This window comes from Lampris incognitus, chromosome 17, assembly GCF_029633865.1.
Source record: "Lampris incognitus isolate fLamInc1 chromosome 17, fLamInc1.hap2, whole genome shotgun sequence".
Lineage (NCBI taxonomy): Eukaryota > Metazoa > Chordata > Actinopteri > Lampriformes > Lampridae > Lampris > Lampris incognitus.
The window spans coordinates 17,274,276-17,300,512 of NC_079227.1; the positions used below are offsets into that span (position 1 = coordinate 17,274,276).

Genomic DNA, 26,237 nt, shown 5'->3' on the forward strand with positions numbered 1-26,237 from the left:
CAGACGCGGGAAATGTGTCAAATTGAGCGGCTCAAACAAGGCATCTCAAACAATGCAAACTTTGCAATGAAAATGACAAAATTGACCGAAAGACACTTAACGACAAAATTCACAAAGACTGTCATGTTCATGACTGTGTCCTGTCAGGCTTATGCACACCCCTTCAAATAAAGTGTGACCCACTTTTGCAGATGGCTTTCCCTGAGTAATAAAACCAAGAAACTAAACCACAGAGAAACCACCGGTAACATGCAAATACTGTGCTTTGTGAGAATACTGTGTGGGCGTTGGTACTAAACCTGCAGCACTCGAGAAACGGGCACACTGTGATTAATGAATGCACTTGTCAGCGATGAAACCGATTGCTCTCGTGCTCTAACACCTTGACATTCACAAGTGTGTAAGCCTGATGCCTCCCAGACTATTTAATCTGCATTTTGACAAAAACCCCTTGGGCGTGTGCAGCACAATATCCTACAGTTGTTGTAGCTTTATTTGTAAACCAAACAAGCACGCCATTGATTCATCAAAATGTTTAAAGCAAGTCATGGAGACAGAGGCTCTCTTGAAAGCCAATCAGGTGATGTATAACAGTCCTCTCTGCCTATGGGCAATAAATACCCTATCTCCTTCTTCATACTTTATTAAAAAGGACGTTCATTTTACAAAGGTGGAGCAGAACATTTATTTGACAAATTTGACCATTTTCCCACTCCTGGTTAGAATTTTAGCAGTCACAGCTTTGTGAAAACTCAATTACAAAACCATCAACTTGTCGTGTGCGTGTGTGCGTGTGTGTGTGCGTGCACCCGCGCACTTGCTCGCCAGTTGTGTGCATTTGGTTGTGTATGTGTGCTCACGGCACTAAGCCCTGAATCTATACAATTTGCTGCCTTCGTAATTGTGCTCAGAGAACAGAAGAAGCAGCCTGGGCCCTTGTGACCAGGCCACATATATTTTTTATCTGCTCAATTTTACATACTGTTTAAATGGGTCCTGCATTTTTAATGACACACTCTCCTCCTCTGACACGGCCGCCGTTACCCGGGCATCGCCACGGCTGCAGCTCGCATTGTGGGAAAACGGATTCTCGTTGTTGGGATTTGATCAGGATCTGAGGATGTCTCATCACTGTGGTGATAAAGATAAGAGTCTGAATGAAAGGAACCCCTAACAGATCCGTGCATGTGGGCGTCTTCTTCTACCTTCAGAGCATGACGTTGTAGTTTTATGGCTACTGACAAGGTGCTCGCGGGGAAACTGCATTAAAGATGCAGAGGGGTTGAGCCTAGGTGGTCACTGATCAGCATTACTTTACAGTGGAGTCAAAATGACAAATAGACCCTCGCTAAAATTGTTTGTGCAGAACCAGCAGTGCAATAACAACAACACTAAATTTAACCAGATATTTCTTCACTTCTCATGAGGTCATTATTTCGTAATCACAAAAATGTCCTTCCCTTTCACGGTTTACTCATCCTCGTGAAGATGTGTCTTCTGTTGCATCAAACGTAACATTTACAACATGTTTTTATTCCTCCTTCCATTCTCCGTGATATCTACTCTCATAATACTTTTAGCTGCTCTGTATACCGAAACAAAGCAACGCCAATTCACTTTTTACATGTTTTGTTGAGGTATAACATGCATAACAATGCCCCCCCCCCCTTTTCTTCCATTTGATTCCTTCTCTGATACATGTGGAGTCGCCAGCCGCTTCTTTTCACCTGACAATGAGGAGTTTCGCCAAGGGGACGTAGCGCATGGGGGGATCACGCTATTCCTCCAGTCCCCCCCCCCCTCGAACAGGCGCCCCGACTGACCAGAGGAGGCGCGCTAGTGCAGCGACCAGGGCACATACCCACATCTGGCTTCCTATCCGCAGACACGGCCAATTGTGCCTATAGGAACGCCTGACCAAACCAGCGGTAACGCGGGGATTCGAACTGGCGATCCCCATGTTGGTAGGCAACTGATTAGACCGCCACATTACCCGGACGCCCATAACATTGTATTTAACCTATTAAATCCTAAAGACACGGTAACAATTTCTATCAAGACTGACAAGCCAAGAAAGCCTCCTAGGTTAGTGATGATAATGAGTTTTCACCAGACCTCCTCAATCTTTGTGAATTGGTGTTAATTGGGTTAAATCTGTTCAAAAGCCTATTAAATTGAAGGCAGGTATAGAGAACTCAAGTATTTGATGCCACAGTTGCTAGCAATGTGTATTTCTTAACCTCTTTACTAGATTTTCCTCATCTATATACAACGCACATATGCGCTATGGCAAAGTACTAAGTCAAATCTTGACAGTTTACTCAGTATTTAAACATGCTTAAAATGTTTTGTAAAAGCTTATTATAACTTGAGATGATTTTCGTTGGACTATCAAAAGACATATCAATATCTGCAGTTTTGAACACGCTCACCCAACTTTGTGTGCATTTCTGACTCCAATTTGGACAATCATGGTCCACTTTTCTACCTTTTTCTCATTTTTCATTCCCATCCCCCTTTTGTGCTAACCTTTTTTAAGTTAGTTCCACCATATACCATCAACACTCCAAATAATGTGTAATCTATCCAACACGTCTCCGTCTCTTCACTCACCTCCCCTCATTCCTCTTTGTCTGTCTGACAGAAACTCTGTCACTTCCACATCTATCTGATCTCTCATCCTCCTTTGGCCATTTTTTTTTTGTCCCCTTTCCTCTGAACCTTCTCATCTGTTTCAGCCCACGCTTTAGCCTATTGAAGCCTTGTGAATCAAATATATGCGGATTTGACCACTGAGTGAAAGTGCCACATAATTGTCTTGTCAGATGAATGCTCCCACTTCCAGGGTCTCCTCTCTTCATTCTGTGCACCCATTCCCAATGTTAAATCAACCTTTTGCCATTCTCAAATCCAATTCTCTGCTTTAAACTCTTCTCCTCTCTTCTCAGTGCCCTTTCATCTACTCCTGTCTTCTCTCTGACTTTGTCTCCCACTTTGAGGAGCAAACTGGCAACATTTCAGACTGCTTTACCAAGCTACCGTCTCCTTGTCTTGCATATAGCACTCAGGTTGAAGTGTCTGTCTCCATTTTCCAAATGACACCTCCAGTTAGCTGTCTGACCTCTTCTTGAGACTCAACCTCACTAACACTGAACTGCCCTGTATTTTCTTGCAAAACCTGCAAGAAATGCATAATGACTCCTGCCCACACCACCGAGAACCTGGTTATGATTCTTGAGAGCTTGACTACAGCACACAACCCACATTGCAGCTGCGAGCTGTGCTTGAAAACCCTCAAAACATCTGTTGCATTACACTCTTCCCTAACCGGGCACTCTGCCCAGCTCCTTGTTCAAGCTGAAATCCTCTCACCTCTGGATTACTGCAGCAGCCTCCCAAAATACACTCCCTTCATCCCTTATAACTGTTTCAGAATTTGAGTTGAGAGCCTGTCTTAACTTCATAGTCCCAAAATTCCCTCATGTTGCGACAATTCTACAACTTCCTGTGAGTGAATTTTTTTTTTTTTGAAAGCAGCAGCATCGTTGCTTAAGTCTGCTTCGGGATCTGCAGACCTATCCCTCTAGGCTGTGGTGCGGTCCTACGATGGTAAAAATGGCTTTCTAACTCCAATTAGAATAGCAGTCATTCCATTGTTGTCTGAAAACTCATGTCTTCAAGAGGTACCACATGTCAATTCTCTCCCTCCCTCCTCTGTTTTCACCAAAATCCTCTCAATTCCTTCCCCTACTTCTCTGTTTTTTTTGTGTTTTTTTTTAATAACCTTTTCCAATGACTTGGAAATGACTGACAAAGTTTTTGCACAAACATGATAATCTACGATAACAGGCAGATTGTGAAGGCAGTCCTTAAGGCTCTGTCGTGGTGACTTGTAATTCTTTGACAAGGAATTAAATCCTACTCTACTATTACATACTGAATTGTCCTGTTACCTTGCATGATTTTTTTTGGCATTTTGTGCTTCTTCTTTTTTTTCAAGGGAGCCCTTCTCAGTTAACACAGCAAAAACTAAACCATGGCACTTTGTCATAGCGCTTCCCATAGAACACCAAAGTCAAATGTCACCTTATTCCTCTCAAATTTCAACATTTGTAACTCCACTTCCTTTCTATCTATACTCACAGCAAGTCTCAGGACATTTGATCTGTACGTGAATCTCTTCAAGCTGAACATTTTGTTCTCCATAATTGGATTAAGAACTTGGGGGAGTTATGTGCTTTGTCTTGGAAAAAAAAATCACTGAAAAAGATGGGCAGGCTATATAAATATTGTAACTGTTTGTCAGAGGTTTAGCCAGGAGGACACAGCATCACTGGGGGGGACAACGTGTTTACTGTTGATTTATCACTTGTTATTATTATTATTATTATTATTAGTAGTAGCAGTAGTAATACTACTGCTACTACTACTATTACAAGTAGTATTAGTAGTATTAGTATTAATACTAGTACAACTAAAGTAGTAGTACAACTAAACAACAAAGTATCACCACTACTACTACTACTACAAGTAGTAGCAGTAGTACTGTGGTGTTGTTTTAGTTGTTGCAGCATTCGAAGTAGTCAGTAGTAGTGGTTGTAATAATACTGTATGGTAGGTCTTCAAGCCCTGGCAGTATACAGCAGAAGGTTGTGGTTGAGTGGAAAAATGTAATTTGAAACCAGGTGAAACAACCAGGGCAAGCTGAGGGAGACGAGTGTTTGTTAAACATGCTTGCTCACTTTAGCCTAAGGCTAGATAGACAGCAAAATGACATGATTCATGTTCTCAACCCCATCCACAAGCATGTTTCACCCGCAGCAGAGGTTGACCCAATGCCCGAGGCTTTGTAGGTGTAGTCTGCAAATTTCTCCCCTTGTTTGATTTTACTGGTCTTTCAACAGGGGTGCAGAGGGCATACAGAGTTTACGTGTACAAAGTACTGGGGTTGTAATTAAGACCCTTTATATTGACTTTTAGTTAGTAAGCTTTTATCGATGATAGTGATGACATAGAAGAAGAAATTATGATATAGAAGAAGAGGTCATTAATGGATCACAATCTTGCATCCTATATTACAATACTCTGTATGTTAGTAAGTGAAAATCATTTTCCAAATGTCTGACCAACTCATATTAACAGCCACTGGCACCATGTAATTAAATTAGTATGCCTTGCAAGTTTTAGCAAAATTAGCTGTACATGTGAAATTGTAGCTATTGCAATTAATCTGCGTGAACGTCTTCTCCTTAACTGGAGATCAGCCCTGGTCTTGCCCCGGGTATGTTGTACGACCTCACACTCCCTGCATGGAGACATGGCAGCAACACTGTGAAATGTCACTTTGCCATTGCTCATGGAGGCAGCAAGTTGCTGCAGGGCTTCGTCCGTGGCGGTGAGAATGAATGGGATGGGACTTATAGTTAAAGGTCACAGTACAAGGTTCTCCATATTCAGAAGAAGCAACTGGGTTCATTTTTTATTTCTGTTCACAGAATATGTGATATTGCTGAGAAGATGAACTACTATTAGTGTGTAAATAGCACTAGTGTGCATATGCTTTGTGATCACAACAGGGCCATGAAAAGTAGCCTGGGGCTGTCAAATACAACACAGGCTTTTTATGTCAACATTTCATGGTCCAAACTGCAGAGCACATCTGAATCGCAATATTTCCTCCAAGCTAACGCAATCATCATTGTGCCAGCTAACATTATTCCCACTCGTTTCCTATGAAAAAAAATGTGATTCTGAGTTGTATATGGAATGACTTCCACTACTATTTTTATATTAGTTCTGGCTTCCTGTCAAACCCAGTTGCTCAAAGGATTGTCAGGACTGTCAAGGAGAAGACACTCATAAAGATATAATACACACCAGATACTGCACCATATAAAATCTAATTTTCGGTTATATAGAACTCTGATGAAATTACTGCAGATATGGATATAACGCATGAAAATGTTGCACACAATGTTTAAGGCAATTATGCTTATCTTTAAAGTTCTGCAATCTGATTGACTTGTAGAATTTTTTAATAATTTTACAGTTGATGCAGCTATTGCCTGAGAACGAGGGGCTGTTATAATTAACTCTGTAGCTTATAGTTTCAAGTACTTGTCAATTACTTATCCTCTTTGGCACTCATGGGCTGTAAGACTGCAAGAAAGCCTACATGTAGATGAGATTTACGGTTCTTACATAGTTGGGTCTTTTAATTAGTCCACCTTTAAACACTTGCATATTCACTTGTCACAGAGCTGAGATGCCATTTCTAAATGACCAAGGTGGCAACTTGCACTGTAAGTCATCTTACCTGCCAGGTATTGCTGTGAAGAGATAATGTGGTCTGAAGTAGCAGCGAGTTGGAGAAACAGTTTTAATAAGTGCATCATCGTGTCAGTCGATCATTATGGTAATCCTCCAAATACCCCTGTTGCATTGATGATACCTTATCTGATCATGAAATAACAAAATGAATACAGCTGCAAAGAGAAAAAAAATCAACCATTTTTTTTTACTTAGTCAAGTTCACACCCCAAATTGATGTTGTACATCAAGATGCAGTGTTTTGCCTAAAATTCAGTTACATATGCACGATGTTGGCATCAGCTCAGATGGAAGAGCGAGCTCTCAGGGGTCTGTGGTGCAGTCAGAACGGTGTGCAGGCCTGCTTGTCAGCTCACGTACACGCTCTGTCATTTCCCCACAGACTATAAAAGAGATAAGTATGTGTTTACTGACCACCAGAAAGCTAACGGGGCTCAACAAGGCAAATCATACCTTGCTGTCTGTCTGTCTCTCTCTGTTTCCCTGTCTGTCTCTCTCTCTCTCTCTCTCTCTCTCTCTCTCTCTCTCTCTCTCTCTCTGTCTGTCTGTCTGTCTGTCTCTCTCTCTCTCTGTGATTGCATTACTTCAGTGCAGCAGCTTGACTTATTGAAGCAGTTTCTCTAAGACGCTTTTAGAATTCATTCCTCACCTTCCTCAAGATGGGCTGAAAGCTGCAACATAGAGCCCATCACTTGATATTTGTGTTTTTCACCAGATGCGTTTTTCTGCAAGTGAAGGGATCGGCTGTTAATTTAAAGAATAACTTAATCTATCCCACGTTGAGTCTTGATGCTAGCAACTCCAAATTTATTATCTTAAAACGTGTTAGCCTTTTCCAAAGGGGCCAGTTTTTTTCGTGTGCATGTCATGTTTTTGGTGTGTTTGTACTGCATTGAGTGAATTTAATGTTTTTCGGGGTTTGTTTTTTTTTGGCTTGTGTTTTGTAATGTTACCATTAGGGTTGGGCATCGAGAACGGAACCGGTTCCAAAATTCCGATTCCGAAGGAGTCGTTAAAGGCAAAATTCAGTTCTGCCTATCGGTTCCAAAATAAATTTCCCTCGCGCTAAAGTTAGTTTCAGCTTCCGTGGTGGCGGCATGCAGCTTCCGTAGTTTCCGCCTCCGCGAGTCAAATGTGCGCCATCATGGACGAGAGCAAGCGGCGGTCGGAAGTGTGGGTCGGCACAGCGCAACGCCTGTGGCAAAATTATGTCGCGCAAGAGAGGCCGCACAACAAATATGGCCAAACACGCTCGCTACACGGTGTACAGGTTAACCAGTGTACCGTGCTTGACACGTTGCGCCGGTCTCCATCTGCTGCCTCGGCGTCCTCTTCAGCCAACCCTGAGCAAACAGCAGGCGGCACCTCTTCGCAGTTGGGTAGGCGAAAATTAAGAACGTTTGTTTTATTCGCAACAGCGAGACAGCAAACAACTTATACATGAGCGAATTGCTATAAGCTGTATGCAAATACTGATATGGGGTTTTTTCCCCTGTGCTGAACACTCGCGTATACAGCCTGAGAAGGCAGATATGCTCATTTTTCTAAACAAGAACTGTATCCAAAGGAGTTGAATCAAGTGCAACTGGACTTGGTATATATTGGTATACCAAGTCCAGTTGCACTTGATTCAACTCCTTTGGATAACCATGACCTGGATGAATGAGAACATTCACAGACATAAACAAGAACTGTGTCTTTATTTCTTCATCTTCATGTATGAAGACAGTTGTTGTAAATGTAAATATAAGAATGAGACATTCACACGAATGATCCGTTCTTAAAATAGAATGGCTTGTATAAACCTTTTTTTTAAATAAATGTTTCTTCTGTGAAAGAAGCATGTGACCTGTTTTGACCCCGCCTATCAAAGAACGGGAACCGAGAATCGTTAAGAGCCGGAATCGAAAAGCAGGATCGGAATCAGAATCGTTAAAATCCAAACGATGCCCAACCCTAGTTACCATCCTATTTGGTATCTTTGTTTTGTTTTGCAGGGTTTTTTTTATATAGGAATTTCACCGCTTTTTTTCTCCCCAATTGTACCTGACCAATCACCCCACTCTCTGACCCGTCCCAGACTCAGCTCCATCTCCTCTGCCGATCCGGGGAGGGCTGCAGACTACTACATACCTCCTCCGATACATGTGGAGTCGCCAGCCGCTTCTTTTCACCTGACAGTGGGGAGTTTCGCCAGGGGGACATAGCGCGTGGGAGGATCATGCTATTCCCCCCAGTTCCCAGTTCCCCCTCCCCCCAAACAGGCCCCCCAACCGACCAGAGGAGACGCTAGTGCAGTGACCAGGACACGTACCCACATCCGGCTTCCCACCCACAGACACGGCCAATTGTGTCTGTAGGAACGCTCGACCAAGCCGGAGGCAACATGGGGATTCGCACTGGCAGTCCCCGTGTTGGTAGGCAACGGAATAGACCGCTACGCTACCCGGATGCCTCTTCTTTTTTTTTTTTTGCAGTGTTGAGATGTGATTGGAAGCACAGCGTACCCTTTTCCCCAAAGTCATATGTTCTATCTTCCCCCAACAGAAAACACTTTTCAAAGAGAAAAATTGTCTTTTTCATACGAAATGATCAGAGCTGGAAACTACTGTACTCTCTGCTCCAGTGAACCGAGACGCCACGAGAGAAATTCTGGCCAAGACAAAAGGATGTATCAAAGGCCAGCCCTTCCTCGAGAAAATTAGGTTTTCCCCTCTAAATACGCTGGAGTTGTTCAGCGTGATAGATGACAGCCAAATGAATACGTTAGATATGACAGACTCAACACCACTTGGCAGAGCAGGTTTACTTTTATTTCAGCGTCACATATACAGCGTAACAGTTACTCCTTTTTGTCCCTCCGTGCCTTTAGGTCCAACGTAGTTAATCAGAACAATATTAATTTCCCAACACTTCAGCATTATGTGGTGAGTGATTATTCAATTCTCCATCTCAAAAGCACTTGTGGTTTTAGAAAATTAGTGTCATCTCGGCCCACTATATGTATATATGTTCTCTCTGCACTTGACAGCTTTCTTTTAAACTCATTAAGTGGAACAACCAAATCATTCCCTGACATTAACTGATGACTCTTAACAGTTTGTGTGCATCACATTGTGCTTTGTTTTGACATTTTGAGAGAGAATAGGGCGTTTCGGGACGAGATAAAAGAGGTCAAAGGCCAGTTTATGTTCGGAGTGGTTCCTTTTAAGACACCCCGTAATCTCTCAAATAAACATATATATACTTGGTTCTCTATTTCGCACATTCACTTTGACTTGTTTCATTGGCGGGCACAACCCACTTTGCATCCAAGGCCATGTCATGTCCCTTTACCGGCGTTCAATGGGTTCGAGAAAGTAGCCATCGCCACGACAATGGAAAGCCCTCAATTGCAAAATAACGGGCAACAATGAAAGATAACAATGAAAGCATTGCCGATGACTCCCCAACGACTCGGTAGCATACCATTCTTTGTTGTTGTTTTTTTTTGTTTGTCACATTGTCCTTTTTATGCAGTGCAAAGAATTGACAAGGACTGACCAATAAATAAAGTTCATGTTGTAGCGTTGTACATCTCCGTCTGCGCATCCACTTGGGTTGTGGGTGTTCTCCATCGCTACATTAGCACGCAGCTTTTAGCCCGGTCCTTTCTAATGGGCGGCGGGTGCTCATGAAGCTCAGTCCGGGGCGGCTGCTGGGAGACCCGTTTGAGGCCACGTCGCGAGCCGGTACGTTTGAGCTGGGGGCGATGGATGTGGGTGACAGACGCCAAGGTGGTGACGTGGAAAACGTCACGGACGCTGTTCTCTGAATACTTGGAGGTGCACTCGGCGTAGGCCACCGCTCCGATCTGCCTCGCCAAGTTAGTGCCCTAAAGATGTAGAATGGGGGACGAAATTGTCAGTCCGTTGGTTCAGCAGATACGTATGTATATATATAAAAAAACCTTACATAATGGAAAATGTGGGTTAGAATGCCAAAAAAGTGTTGTGTGCTACCATTTGTGATCGTTTTACATTATTGCTTTTGGTCAGAGTTGGTTATCAAGATGATTTGGTTTTTTGATGAAGAACATTTCAGTAGAGTGTTGCCAGCTCACAATCTATCAGTAGTGTGTGTGTGTGTGTGTGTGTGTATGTATGTGAGAGAGTGAGTGAGTGCCCCTGATGGTACCTCACTTACAGTAAGTGTTCACCTCTTGATACCCTGGACTCTTTAAGAAGTAAGATATCCAACCAGGGCACAGAGAGAAAGATCCCCACACAGCTATGAAATATTTAAGCCCCATCTCTGCAACTGTGGGGCTAAAGCATAAAAGCTGTGGTTATTCCCAGTACTGATGAGCACCAGCTTTGATCAGGGGTGGCTGAGCTTCAGTGAGAGGGCCATCATTTAACTCCCCTTACCTTTCCTCCGACAGCCTTATAATTCGATAGGAGGAATCTAAAGAGGGTTCCTGCCAGTTTAGCCGACGCCTCCCTTCGGTCAACTCGCAGATGTTGCTGGGGGCAAGGACGGAAGGCTCGAAAAATGTTACCCTAATCTGACTTCCCCTGCGTCTGTATCTCTCCAGAGATAGCTCGGCCTGTTTCTCCGGTCTCTTCTCTCATTCCTTTGTGGCTGTTTCATGGTCTGCGAGGAAATAACGGCCAGCCATATGGCGCGCAATGATATTCAGAAAAAAAAACATTACAAAGCCGAAGCTGTGTCGCGGCTAGAGGGGACACTCCAGCGCTTCAGGTCTCCATTTTGACCGAGGGTAAATTACAGCGATAGGCACGGGTCATCAGCGGTTCATCGCTGCGTCTGTCCGGTTTCCCCTCGGGATCACATCAGTCGGCTGAGTGGCCGGAATTAGGAAGTTCATGATTGCTGCCATTTGATTTGCATTAGAGGCAGGCATCGCCCTTTGAATGGGGCTTATTCAGGACAGCACACAGCGTGCCGCTCGGCTCAAAGTTAGTTGTACATTTTGAGGAATTTGGCCGTGAGGAGAGCGTGGGCGATGCAGCGTGACTAGATTTTGGGCTTCGTGAACTATGAGCTCGATCTGGTTGATGAGGTGCGGCTCACCTGAAATCTCAATTGCACAACTTTTTGATGTCCCCGCTGACAGGAAAGTCAGGGTTGCTACTTTTGCTTGCTGAGAAGTAACAGGAAATATTAATTTGCCCACAATGGGTTATGGGGGGGTCACATTAACATGAAAATAGGCTATTAAAATTCATGTATGCCACTGTTCACTGCTCCAAGACACAAACAAAACAATTGTTTTATCGCATGCCTTACCATTTGGCTCCCTCTTTGCTTAGTTCCAACCTGTTTCTGCTCTGTCGCCTTTCATATTTGGGAAGGTTATGATCCGAACTAAACGTCATTTTAAAAACTCAATTTCAAAAGTTTTATTAATGCACAGAAGGAAGGAAAATAATGGCTGTTGTCTAATGAGGAAGATACTAGCAAATCATTGATATAGGCAATGAAACTGTTGCTGGAGTGGATTACGCTATGCACATCATTTACATTTTATTTATTTATTTAACTTTATTCCCCCCCCTTTTTTTTTTCCTCCCCCTTTTTTTTTTCCTCCCCAATTGTACTTGGCAAATTACCCCACTCTTCCGAGCCGTCCCAGTCGTTGCTCCAGCCCCTCTGCTGATCTGGGGAGGGCTGCACACTACCACAGGCCTCCTCCGATACATGTGGAGTCGCCAGCCACTTCTTTTCACTTGACAGTGAGGAGTTTCGCCAGGGGGACATAGCGCATGGGAGGATCACACAGTTCCCCCTTCCCCCTAAACAGGCGCCCCGACCGACCAGAGGTGGCGCTAGTGCAGCGACCAGGTCACATACCCACATCAGGCTTTCCACCCGCAGCCACGGCCAATTGTGTCTGTAGGGACACCCGACCAAGCCGGAGGTAACACGGATTCGATTCGGCAATCCCGGTATTGGTAGGCAACAGAATAGACCGCCACGCTACTCGGGCACTCTTTACATTTTATTTTTACCATACTATACACGCCCAGTAAGTAATTATGTTGAGTAAAATGTAGGTCATATTCACAGCATTGTCCCTAAAGAATTGGGTGAATCCACTTCCATTCCATCACTGTCTATTTGTGATGTGCTAAGAAGGAAATTTGCAAGAGTCCTAGGAGGGCTTACTGTCTTTTTAATGCAGTCCTCTGACTTGATATACAAGTAGTTTCCTTTCAAAAAGTTGCTTTTACATAATACTGATGGTGCAACTGCAGTGGAGGTGAAGCAATGCCCTTACAGCAAAAGCAGATTTTCTAATCTACAGCCCCTTTTACATCGGCCATAACCCTGTTTTTTCACATCTTAGACTGTGTGTGAACATTTTACCCTCTACTTAATATTTTTTTTCTTCCTGGCATCATCACACATCTCCAGTACCGACACCGAAATAAAAATTCTCTTTCATCTCACATTGCACACATCATTTAATATTTGCTTCTTGTAAAACTTGTTGCTCATCCGTGATGATTCTGTCAATCCATTTCCTTTGAAAAGCACATTACTGACTATCCTTGACGTTTGCCACTTGTTTGATTTGCATGTGCTGTGCCTCCTGGTTTGGATCCATGAGTAGGAAGTTCATTCAATTTTACATCACTGATGTGTGTCGATCGGGGATGCATCGTAATTACACGAGAGCAGAAGAATGGTTAGGCTGTCACTTACAAAAAGGTTTTTTTTTATTTTGATATACTTTATTAATCCCTGTGGGGAAATTGTGCTCTGCATTTAACCCATCCTAGCTGTGTAGCTAGGAGCAGTGGGCAACCACCGTGCAGCGCCTGGGGACCAACTCCAGTTCGTCTTGCCATGCCCCGGTCAGGGGCACAGACAGGAGTATTAACCCTAACATGCGTGTCTTTTTGATGGTGGGGGAATCCGAAGCACCCAGCGGAAACCCAATGTAGACACTGGGAGAACATGCAAACTCCACACAGAGGACGACCTGAGATGACCTCCAAAGTTGGACAACCCCAGGGTTCAATCCCAGGACCTTCTTGCTGTGAAGTGACAGTGCTAACCACCGGGCCACTGTGCTGCCCAAAGGGGGAAAAAAAAGGTTTATTTGGTAATGACGGATGTTTTGGTTCAGATTTGAGATGGGTGATTAAAAAAAAAAAAGATTTTCCAAATTGATTGAAAAAAACTGATAAGATCTGAAGCCATGTCATATCCCATATCCCCCGTCTCCTTTGGGAAGATGTGTTTGTGTTCCCAAATGTGGATTGGGCCGTTCTGAGAGGAGTGTCTATCCATTAAAAAACCAGCTCTATCAAATTGAATCTGCTCACCTGCTCATGTGTGACAGGAATGAGTCTTAGTTTGGACAGCTCCCTCAGCACGTTGAGGTCCGTCCTCATGTCCAGCTTGCAGCCAACCAGCACCACTTTGGCATTTGGACAAAATTCCTGGGTCTCGCCCTGCCACTGTGGATCAATGGAGAATGACACATCAGCACACACGAGGCTCATATCGCTTACAAGAGGAGTACTTCATTGTCCGTTTTACACAAGGCCCACTGAAATTTGTCTTTTCACATATTCCACCTATCTATACATACCTACACATAGGCATTTCTTAAGACCACGTGTAGACCACGGTGCAGTTTTTTGGGTTGACCACCTTGATCAAGGGCATTTTGGCAGACATGGTTGGCACCGTAGATATAATACCAACCACCCTCGAATCGCCAGCTTACAGCCCTCCTGTCGATACCAGGGATCGAAGCAGCGATCTTTCAGTTACGGATCAGCCTGTTTATTTATTTATCTTTTTTAATATGCTTTATTAATCCCCATAGGGAAATTACGCTCTGCATGTAATCCATCCTAGCTGTGTAGCTAGGAGCAGTAGGCAGCTGCCGTGCAGCACCTGAGGACCAACTTCAGTTTGTCTTGCCATGCCTCGGGTCAGGGGCACAGACAGGAGCATTAACCCTAACATGCATGTCTTTTTGATGGTGGGGGAAACCGGAGCACCCGGAGAAAACCCACCACAGACATGGGGAGAACATGCAAACTCCACACAGAGGATGACCCCAGGATTCGAACCCAGGACCTTCTTGCTGTGAGGTGTGAGGCAACAGTGCCGCCACTATTTCTAGGCCATCCTGCCATTATGGGTAAATAGAGGTTGATGTGGTTTGCGGGGCTTCTCTAATAGGTTATGCTAATCTGACATCACAAGCTGACAAGGTTGAGAAGGGTACTTTAAAATCTCGATCTGTTGTTGTTTACTGACATCCTTTTTAAAGCTGAAATCATTAACATCATTCTCCGTGTGTTCATCTACATCATCCTATGTAAAACAGTTGCTTGCCTGGGATGCAGTTAAACAAGCTTTCTTACTGGACTCTATTTTATTGTACCCCGTACAGTCATTATCAGCAGTTACCTGAATTTGTGTAAACATATTTTCGGTATCCTGTCAAGTAAAACACAAAATTCCCATTCACATCCGGCTGTTAGTAATCCAGACATTCATTCATAATGTGATCAGATTTATTCTGTGTTCACATGTTGTTTCTTCGGGGGAATCCAGTCGTCTCCAACAGCTTAAAGATATGCATGTTAGTCATGCTGAAGACTATAAATTACCCATAGGTATGAATGGTGTGTAGGCAGTTGCGACTTAGTGGTAAATAGAGGTTCACTGGCAGAGAAGGCAAAGCAAACGGGGTGCGTTCATCAATTATTGTGAAATATGTGAAGCTGAATTTAGCTCTTTTGATATGTGAGACCCTCATACATAACCGCTGCCTCATCTCCCCGTGTTAACTCGTGACAGACAGACTGGACAGACACTTGACATCATGATCCTGCGACGACAAAAAACGTCCCTCACTTCCACTGAGACGGCGGACCACAAAGGGAGAACGTATTACAATGTGGCCGTTCACATAGCTGCTGTACACCATGAGCTCACGGGGGTGCAGAAAACAGACAAAACAAGACACCACTGTGGATGCTACGAAGAGACAGCATAGTCAGACAACACCCATGAGACATTGTAGACACAACTTAAGCTATAGGACGTCCTCTCTCTCGCTCTCTCTCTCTCAAATTCATGTATGTCTGTCTATGTCTGTCTCTGTTTCTGTATCTCTATCTCTCTCTAAGTCTCTCTATCTCTCTCTGTGTCTGTATCTGTCTGTTGCTCTGTTGCCCTGTCTCTCTCTCTCTCTCTCTCTCTCTCTCTCTCTCTCTCTCTCTCTCTCTCTCTCTCTCTCTCTCTCTCTCTCTGTCTGTCTGTATCTCTCTCTCTCTCATAGTTTTGCGGTAAATGCATTTGTGAATATTTTAAATCTCACAATCCCAAAAGTGTCCTTTTTGTAACGTGAAACTGTTTTTTTCCTGAAAATATGTAAATATAGGTCTTTTAAAAATAAAAAAACTCTCTCTGTGTCTCTATCTCTCTGAAAGAAAGGGAAGGTCTGTATCTTTTGTTTTTACTGTGTATGGGGATTGTTGTGTTTTCGCTGTGTATATATATGAGTATGTGTGTTAATATTGTTATCTTAATGTGAATGAAAAATTGGGTCATTAAAGACTTGGTTAAAGGTCAGAGGTCTCTCTCTCACTGTATCTCTTACTCTATCTCTCTGTCTTTATCTGTATCGCTCTCTATCTGTATCTCACTGTCTCTCTGTCTGTATCTCTCTGTCTCTATTGCTCTCTGTCTGTATCTCTCTATCGCTCTGTCTGTATCTCTGTCTCTCCATCTCTCTCTCTCTCTCTGTCTGTCTATCTCTGTCTGTATCTATCTCTCTGTCTGTAGCTCTGTCTCTCTGTCTATCTCTCTGTCTGTATCAATTCAGTTCGCTTTATTGGCATGACAAATTGTTCATCTGTGTTGCCAAAGCTTTTGATCCATTAAAATGTATGTATCTCTGTCTGTTTCTCTGTCTCTCCATCTCTGTCCGTATCTATCTCTCTGTCTGTCTCTGTCTATCTCTCTGTCTGTCTGTCTCTATCTCTGTCTGTATCTCTATCTCTGTGGCTCTCTCACTCTGTCTCTCTCTGAGACCGCTTTCATTATCTCTTCATGCCACGGCGAGGCGACCACTTTGAGCACTGTGTCTCTGATTGTTTCCCCAGCACAAAGACGCCCTCTCTCCCACATTACTGTTGTTAGGGTACTCCAGCAAGTTGTGGTGTTTTGCACCGAGCTGCGGTAACTGGTGTGTAATTGTTGACTAGCAGCGATTAAGATGAGTCACAGAAAGACTCATGGGAAGAGTGAGCGATTGTTTGTGCTAATGTAAGACGTGGTAAGAGTTTTGTCCTCGATAAAAAGCAGAATGTGAGCTGTCGGAGCCGCGGGTCTGATTTATCAAAAGATGAATGGGAGGCTTGTTATTATTTATTTAAAAAAAAAATTTTTTTTTTGACATTTCTATCGATACTGAATTGTAGCGGCAAGTATTTCATTGTGTGAAACTGAAGAGTTTGATTTGGGAATGGCTTCAGCACACTTGAGATGTGTAGGAGAGGATAAATCTTTTACTGCCAAAGCCTGTGCTTTTCAAAATACCGCTCTCAATATACCAGCAGGGCTCTGACGTGGTGTAAAAAATGTGTGTGTGTGTGTGTTCATATTACGACTCTTAAGTAATAGTACATTAGTCGTCTTGTGATAATTATTGTTTTTACATTACTACTGTCTGACACCTCCTGTCTGTGCTCCATCCAGTAGAGTTGAGTTGGTAAGACCTTATAATATGGTATTATAAAACCACTCCCTTATATACGTCCCCCACACTATGTGTGTGTGTGTGCGTGCGCGTGTGTGTGTGTGTGCGTGCGCGTGTGCACGTGCACATGTCCCACATCTCCTGTCATATGTATCTGCAGATGTATTTAAGCTTCTGGCCTTTGGCTGCCAAGTCCTCATAGGATCCCAGTAGTAGCCTCAAGGATTAGATGAGGTAATCACAACTTTTACATTTAACAAGTTTCACAGCATTCATACAGGCAAATAGTGGACAGGAGAGAGCACATGGATGATGGAGACAGAGTGTGTGTGCGCATGTGTGTGTGTGTGGGGGGGGGGGTATTGGCAGGTAGCTAGACAGGAAACTGTGAAAAATAAAAGGGTTTGACAAGGGAGCCAGGTGCAGAGCCAGAGGTGAGAGCCAGGCAGAGGAGGGGATAACATTTTAGGTAGGGGATTGCTGGGTAAAAGAGAGCGATGCAGAGAGTCTAATGTGAAAGATTTAAACCATGCGATTCGAGAAACATTGGGATAAAGAGAACAGGAGGTTGAAAAAGAAACACCATCTTGCATCAAGGGGTACTTTTACAGCTTAAGAGGCAATGGGCCTCATTCGTCAATGGTTCGTACACGTTTGTTCTTATACACCCATGGGATTTTTTTAGCCCTGGGGTTTGTCTTGGAGGCCAGTGTAGCACCTGGGTAACCCCTGAATGTAGACACCAATTACCTAACGCTGATGTCTTTGCAAGGATGGATGATTGCTCGTTGCAAGAGGTAGACAATAGATGTTAGGGGGAAGGAATTACAAATCACCATCAGGCTTTGCTGCTGCCTATCAGACCTAGTTGAGGGCTGAAAAATTCCATGGGTGTGTAAGAACAAATTTGTATGTACGAACGATTGACGAATGAGGCCCAACGTTCAGAAAAAGATGGCCTTTCTCAAAGGAGACTCGACGGGCACGAGGCGGTTAGGACAGATGTGAGAACTGGCCGAACGGCAAAAAGAGAACAGTATTTGGTATTATAAGGACGACGTTTACGAACAGTTCCTAGCAGATCGAGGGACATTTTTCAAAAAAAAGGGAAAATGTACCCGAAAATACGACACAATTATCAACACCGCCATAACTAACCTCAAAGACTGGTCGTCCCAAACACCCGTATCTGAGCGCTTAGGTGTGAAATTCCTGCAGCCTGAAGCCTTTTGTTTTCCATCAAAGGTTTGAGAAGTGACCCCCTGCATGTCACATTGGCATCCTACGCACGCATTGTGAGGGCGATGTATTCATCACAGTTAACAAGGGATAATAATGGCATCGCACAAGGTCAAAGTTCAAGTTAGCTCTCAAGTGGACCCCCAGTAGATTTGAGACTTTGTCCGTCATAGAGGATTGAGGGTTTTTGTCTTGCAGTGATTATGTCATTGGCAAAAGACGGTGCTGACAGCAGGAATTCCTACACATTCAAAACAGCCCTACACCAGTGTTCCCACACATTGGAAGTTTGGCATGCATTCAAATGGTCTCTGTCTCTCAGGGCTCAAAGGTGAATGAATACCTGCGGTTGTCCAAGGTTTCGTCATTGTGATCCACCAAAATCCTCGCTAAGTCTTTTCCTCTTCCCATTTGTAGAGTCACTAATTCCTCAGTTATGTGAACTACATCGCTAACCATGATGCAACTTTTGGAAAAGCTTCCATAAAATGTGACATGGCATGATTTGGTGATACGTTTTTTTTCTTTCTTTTTTTGGCCCACCTTGGGCCTGTGTAAATTTTTTGGGGGGGGATTTTTTCCTCCTTGTTTTCCTCAGATGTACTCTTTCGAGCTGTCCCGGTTGCTGCTCCACCCCCTCTGCCAATCCGGGGAGGGCTGCAGACTACCGCATGCCTCCTCCGATACATGAGGAGTCGCCAGCCGCTTCTTTTCACCTGACAGTGAGGAGTTTTACCAGGGGGATGTAGCACATGGGAGGATCACACTATTCCCCCCCAGTTCCCCCTTCCCCCCAAACAGGCACCCCGACCGACCAGAGGTGGTGCTAATGCAGTGACCAGGACACATACACACATCCGTCTTCCAACCTGCAGACGCGGCCAATTGTGTCTGTAGGGATGCCCGAACAAGCCAGAGGTAACACGGGGATTCGAACTGACGATCCCCGTGTTGGTAGGCAACGGAATAGACCGCTACGCTACCCGGATGCCCGCAGAACTTTGTAATTTAACAAGAAATTACGATTCTTTAACATAGTCACCCCTTCACACAAGCCCTATTTCAATGGTCTGTCTAAGGGGGAAAATAGAAATACCCAAAACAGCAAAATCAATGTTAGAAACATCAGGTGACAGGATCACGTTTACATCTGTGTTAGCGTGACACTCACCTTTTTCACCACACTGTCCAGCGTCTCCGGACGGCTGATGTCAAAGCAGATGAGCACAGCATCCGAATCTGGGTAGGCTAAAGGCCGCACGTTGTCGTAGTAGGCCGAACCTATGGGGATCAAAACCAGACACACAAACAGACTTGACATGGCTTTTCTGTTGGATTAATACATGTATATTACACTCACAGATACTATCCAGGCTTGGGAGTTGATCCGATTTTTTTTTTGTCACCACATGACTCAATACAGCGCACTTAACGCGGTAATAACTATAATAAAATGAAATTACTATGCACTGACTGACCTATTCTGCTGTCACTTGGTGCATCTGTTTTACTGTGGATGGCAGTGCGTGGGTGCGATTATTGGCTGAGGAAATGAACAGACCGGGCCTCGTGCACAAGCCCGGGTCTATGGTCTGATAGCCGTGAATAAGTTCCTCGACATGTGTAATGAATGACTCAAACAAAGACTCATCTGCTATTTCAGAATGGTGCTTTTTTTTCTTTTTTCTTTTTTTTCAGGGGCCCTCTATCTGAATTGTCCATTGTGACCTGGCTGAAGGGACACATTCCTAGCCGTAGTTGATAATAAGTCCCCCTGCTCCCCCCGGTTGCCATTGTTGTCACCAATACTACATTCCTTTGTCATCATACACAAGGCTTTCACAATTTAACAAAAATCTGCTGGAGGAAAGAATGTGCAGAGACATGATTTACCCTTTGCCTTTGACACACACATCCACACACAACACAGCACACTAGAAATTCACAATGTTTTTGCCCTCACATATAATGCATCTGAAAATGAATCAAGTTTTTGTTGATATTATTTTTAGTTGTGTTACCGGGGTGGGTTGTGCCAAACACCCTTAGACTAGCGCTTCATTCTACCTTTCAACTCCAAACATCAACATACTCGCAGGAACATCATTTGTATGAGTCACAAGCTGCAAAATCTACGCCTGTTCAGCCGTGCTGTCCCGGTGAAGAAGGCCCCGACGCAAAATACACACGGGTGTTTGCACAGGGATGCCTGTCTGTGTGTGCATGTACGTTTACACGGTGAGAAATGTCAAACTAAAGGCCACAACCTTTCTTTGTCTTGTCTTTCTTACTAATTCCTGCTCCAGGGTTTCACACATGTACATGATGATTACACACAAACACACACACACACACATACAGGAATTTATCACACCCTCACAAAACATTTTATAAAACCACAAAGGAACACCACAAACCCTAGCCTGGACCTTTCTCTCATGATAACACAGACACAAACACACACAAACACGCGCGCACTCGCTGTCACACCCCAACATACGCTTTGGTTTTAATTAAGTTTATTTTTTTCCCCTTATTCTGTTTAAAGAATAAAAAAAAAACCTTTAAACTTCAAACCCAGACAGAAATGAAGGACAATTCATGGAATGAGAGGTGAAGGATGATCGAGATGGATGAAGAAGAAGAAGCGGCCGGAAACGAGTGGAACAGAATGAGGCTGGAGTGGAGAGGAGGAGAAATGGCGGGTGGAAGAAAGGTGAACTGGAGAGCAGATACTGGTGTTTCTGAGAGAGGACGGGGCAGGGGGGCAAAGAAAATGCAATGACTGCAAATAAGGAAAAAAGGGGGGGGGGTCTCGATAGAGGAGAGCTGGAAAGAAAGGACGGACTTCTCCTACTTCAAAGGTAAACTTGGCCGCTAACAATTTGCACACCCAGTAAGTGTTGGTGGTCTATCTAGTCTTTTCAAACTAGAACCTCTTCGGTGCAATTCATTTTGCAGAGAAATGGACGTTCTCCTGCCAAGAGAGCTGGTCTACATTGGCTGCATGTACCAGGATTTGTCGTGCGACAGTTTCTCAACAGAGGAGAACAGAGAATGAACATCTCAGCCAACCCACTGATGTCACTAGATGGCAGAGGTAAGCTAGTTTGCTATAGCAAGGCTACAGCAATATAGACAACATTGGCACGCATTGTATATATTATATATTATGGGGTGACAAGGTGGCCCAGTGGTTAGCGCTGTTGCCTCGCAGCAAGAAGGTCCTGGGTTCGAACCCTGGTGTTGTCCAACCTTGAGGGTCATCCCAGGTCGTCCTCTGTGTGGAATTTGAATGTTCTCCCAGTGTCTGCGGTGGGATTTCTCCGGGTGCTCTGGTTTCCCCCACCATCAAAAGAAACATGCATGTCGAGGTTAATACTCCTGTCTGTGCCCCTGACCAAGGCAATGGAAAGAAGAACTGGAGTTGGTCCCTGGGCACAGCATGAAGGCGGCAGCCCACTGCTGCTAGCAACACCCATCACAGCTAGGATGGGTTAATTTGCAGTAACTGAATTTCCCCAAGGAGATTAATAAAGGAAACGTAATCACTTAATAGAGATGTTCCAGCTACACATAGAAATAAGGTTGAAAATCTGCAAGATTTCCCTTTAACCAAGCACAAGTCTTATCTCTCATTGTACCACCTGCCTATCTTTAGTTAACTTCTTCAAAATCTGTTTCAGTGCGGCGCCCTCAGTCTACTGTGCATAATGGGGTTTCCTTGCATGTGAAGACTGTTTCACATTACCCCTTAATAACCAGAGTTACCCTCATTGTCGACTGATGGCAATGAGTGGTAAGCAGAAGGCGGGTTTAAATCTCCAGCTGCATCATTTACAATGTGAGGTTGGAGCATACACTCTCCATTAAGCACATGGCGGGGTCCTCGGGCCCCTTGCAAAGGCTCCGTATTCCTCCACAGGCTCCTAATAGTCCCCATGAACCACCCATGGCGTCCTCAGCTTCAGCGCATGTCCACAGGCACTGCTGAGCCAGCTGTAGCAGCTGTGGCATGGCTTTACCGTGTCAGCTTGGCGTCTTAACTGCTGTGATGAACTAGGGAATTCAACTTTTGGTCTTGCTTTCGGTTTAAATTTTGCAAATGCTTGAGTGTCACTGCTAACAGCAGTTTTAGGAAAAATTGATGTTTTGTCTTGTCAGAGAGTTTCTGCATCATACCGAGACAGTGTATTCTGTCAATAATATCCTCACAAGATGAAAAAAAAAGCAAGTTTGTTAAAAATGTGCTACCTGTGCCAATCACACACTTCAAATTACTGTCAAACCTGATCTTTAATACTTAGCTGCTGGTAATGGAGACCTTCACCCAACACGTGGACGGACTCTCGAGGTCCAACAGTGTCTTTCTCCCCACCCATAACTCTCTTTTCAGCCTCTCCCATCACCACGCTGCTTCACAGTTCCACAAGCCAAAAAAAAAAATTGCATTAAAAAAATCCTTCATTCCTTTTGCAATAACCTTTTTAAATAAGAAATGGACTTGTATGTGTGTGTGTGTGTGTGTGTATATATATATATATATACACTACCGTTCAAAAGTTTGGGATCACCCAAACAATTTTGTGTTTTCCATGAAAAGTCACACTTATTCACCACCATATGTTGTGAAATGAATAGAAAATAGAGTCAAGACATTGACAAGGTTAGAAATAATGATTTGTATTTGAAATAAGATTTTTTTTTACATCAAACTTTGCTTTCGTCAAAGAATCCTCCATTTGCAGCAATTACAGCATTGCAGACCTTTGGCATTCTAGCTGTTAATTTGTTGAGGTAATCTGGAGAAATTGCACCCCACGCTTCCAGAAGCAGCTCCCACAAGTTGGATTGGTTGGATGGGCACTTCTTTGAGCAGATTGAGTTTCTGGAGCATCACATTTGTGGGGTCAATTAAACGCTCAAAATGGCCAGAAAAAGAGAACTTTCATCTGAAACTCGACAGTCTATTCTTGTTCTTAGAAATGAAGGCTATTCCATGCGAGAAATTGCTAAGAAATTGAAGATTTCCTACACCGGTGTGTACTACTCCATTCAGAGGACAGCACAAACGGGCTCTAACCAGAGTAGAAAAAGAAGTGGGAGGCCGCGTTGCACAACTGAGCAAGAAGATAAGTACATTAGAGTCTCTAGTTTGAGAAACAGACGCCTCACAGGTCCCCAACTGGCATCTTCATTAAATAGTACCCGCAAAACACCAGTGTCAACATCTACAGTGAAGAGGCGGCTGCGGGATTCTGGGCTTCAGGGCAGAGTGGCAAAGAAAAAGCCATATCTGAGACTGACCAATAAAAGAAAAAGATTAAGATGGGCAAAAGAACACAGACATTGGACAGAGGAAGACTGGAAAAAAGTGTTGTGGACGGATGAATCCAAGTTTGAGGTGTTTGGATCACAAAGAAGAACGTTTGTGAGACGCAGAACAAATGAAAAGATGCTGGAAGAATGCCTGACGCCATCTGTTAAGCATGGTGGAGGTAATGTGATGGTCTGGGGTTGCTTTGGTGCTGGTAAGGTGGGAGATTTGTACAGGGTAAAAGGGATTCTGAATAAGGAAGGCTATCACTCCATTTTGCAACGCCATGCCATACCCAGTGGACAGCGCTTGATTGGAGCCAATTTCATCCTACAACAGGACAATGACCCTAAACACACCTCCAAATTGTGCAATTGTTAGAGCAGAAGCAGCAGCTGGTATTCTATCGGTAATGGAGTGGCCAGCGCAGTCACCAGATCTGAACCCCATTGAGCTGTTGTGGGAGCAGCTTGACCGTATGGTACGCAAGAAGTGCCCATCCAACCAATCCAACTTGTGGGAGCTGCTTCTGGAAGCGTGGGGTGCAATTTCTCCAGATTACCTCAACAAATTAACAGCTAGAATGCCAAAGGTCTGCAATGCTGTAATTGCTGCAAATGGAGGATTCTTTGACGAAAGCAAAGTTTGATGTAAAAAAAATCTTATTTCAAATACAAATCATTATTTCTAACCTTGTCAATGCCTTGACTCTATTTTCTATTCATTTCACAACATATGGTGGTGAATAAGTGTGACTTTTCATGGAAAACACAAAATTGTTTGGGTGATCCCAAACTTTTGAACGGTAGTGTATATATATATATATATATATATATATATATACTCTTGAGCGTCATCATTTTTATGTTTTACATTAACTCCTATCTTTTGCATTTTTTCTCATCTTTTTACTCTCTGGTTTTCTTCTAAGTGTGCAACTTACAGGTTTTTATGAGTTCTTACCAAGCATCACTTTCTATCATGTTTTATGATGGAGTGCAAACTTTTCTGCAAATGAGCCTGAGTCTTTTCAAGCGAGTGTTCAGTATTGGTGAGAAACAACACAGATCTTTTTCCCGCTTACCTGCCTGTTTATGAAATATTGCTGGGACAATCTGGGCATTTGCAAGAGATGCGGTTAAAGAAGTCGTTATTGCAAAGCTGCTTGGCTTGCACTTTTGCAGGTATGCCAGGTCTGTACAGGCTACAGCTATGCAGACTAATATGTTTTGGTTAGCTGCTATCATTTGCACTACTGCCGACTTTAGCAAAACAAAGAGCGTATCAGCCCGTAAAGCGAAAATTGCGAAGGGCTGCAACCGACACCCATTCAAATAAAATATAACCATAATTTAATTGCTTTTGATGCCCACATCTGCAATCCCCCCCCCCTCAATGTAATAAATTCATGTAGGGCTAGTTGGCACCAGATGCCATTATAACTTCCATTTCCCACAGCATGTCTGTAACTGGTTGCATATGAAGGCTCTGACAACCAACAGGGACTGGTTTCAGCCAACACCAAAGACAGACATTAAAATCTCATTAATTTGCAAAAAAACAATAATAATAGGAATTAAATACTTAGGAATTAATGGGTTGACAACAAATTACAGTTATAATTCATCCTTGAACCAGGACAGAAATATCCTCATTTCTGTCTGCATGGACGTCAAAACCACTCAGATATTTTCAGTAACCATTTTGTTGGCAGAATGCAGAACAACAATATCAATTTAAATGGGAGGTTAAGATAGAATGTAAGTCAACATGGTTATGTTGCCAGGTTTGGCATTAGTTACCTTTTTTGGGGGGGGGGCTCTCTGAGTATCTGAGTGAAGGTTTAGATGGAGCTAATTAAAGTAAGCGTCACCCGTTTTCCCAAGGCATGAGATAAAAACAAGTATGGCACAACGCTGAAATAATGAATTGACGACTCCCCATTTTGCCCTCATGTAAGTTTAAAAAGGGATTTCATGCAGCTTTTTGTTACTGTACCAAAGTTTTATTCGGGCAAAAATAATGGAAAAGGAGACTTGCTCCCTGCAAAAGCCAGGAAACACGGTAGTTGCAGACTTTAGCCGACGAGGGCCGAATAGAAGTGACACGTGACGCTGACATGTGACTCTTTAAATAAAAATCTCATTAAATCAATGTTCCTCGTTTTCCTGACCACGGCGTCTTGAAGAAACGATATCTCACTTCCTCTTCAAATGTTTGATTGGTGTAATTACAACGTTAGTGGTTGTTCTCTGTTGTGATGAGCAGGGGAAAAAATCTAATCTCACTTTCGAGGTGTCTTGGCAATGTAGAAAGAAAGTCCTTGTGCTGTCTTTGTCAAATGGATGAAAAAAAGAAGAAAACAGGCATTGTGTAGGCTGCATGAGAGCTATTCTTAATGATTCAAAACGTATGTAATGGTAAAAAAAACAACAATTTGGGTGTTGGCTGATTTCAGTGGATATGGTGATGGATAGTGATGCTCAGCTTCTCTGGAGGTTTGTGATGTTGTCACGGAGAAGAACTGAGTCTGAAATAATGGATCTGGAGATGACAGTTCAACTGCTGGAATTAATGTATTGTCTCCAAATTTGTAACTTGACTGTCTAGTGG

At 43.5% G+C, this 26,237-nt stretch overlaps 1 protein-coding gene across 1 annotated transcript in view; it reads right to left on the minus strand.

The window, feature by feature from the left end:
• Positions 1–9,136: 9,136 nt before the first annotated feature.
• Positions 9,137–26,237, minus strand: part of LOC130127421 (rho-related GTP-binding protein RhoN-like) — a 52,166-nt gene continuing 35,065 nt past the window's right edge. The window contains exons 3-5 of the mRNA XM_056297052.1: positions 19,479–19,588; positions 13,668–13,802; positions 9,137–10,204 (exon numbers count right to left, since the gene is read on the minus strand). Coding sequence (XP_056153027.1) covers positions 9,950–10,204; positions 13,668–13,802; positions 19,479–19,588 — 500 coding nt within the window. The 3' untranslated portion in view covers positions 9,137–9,949. The remainder of the gene's footprint in view (positions 10,205–13,667; positions 13,803–19,478; positions 19,589–26,237) is intronic.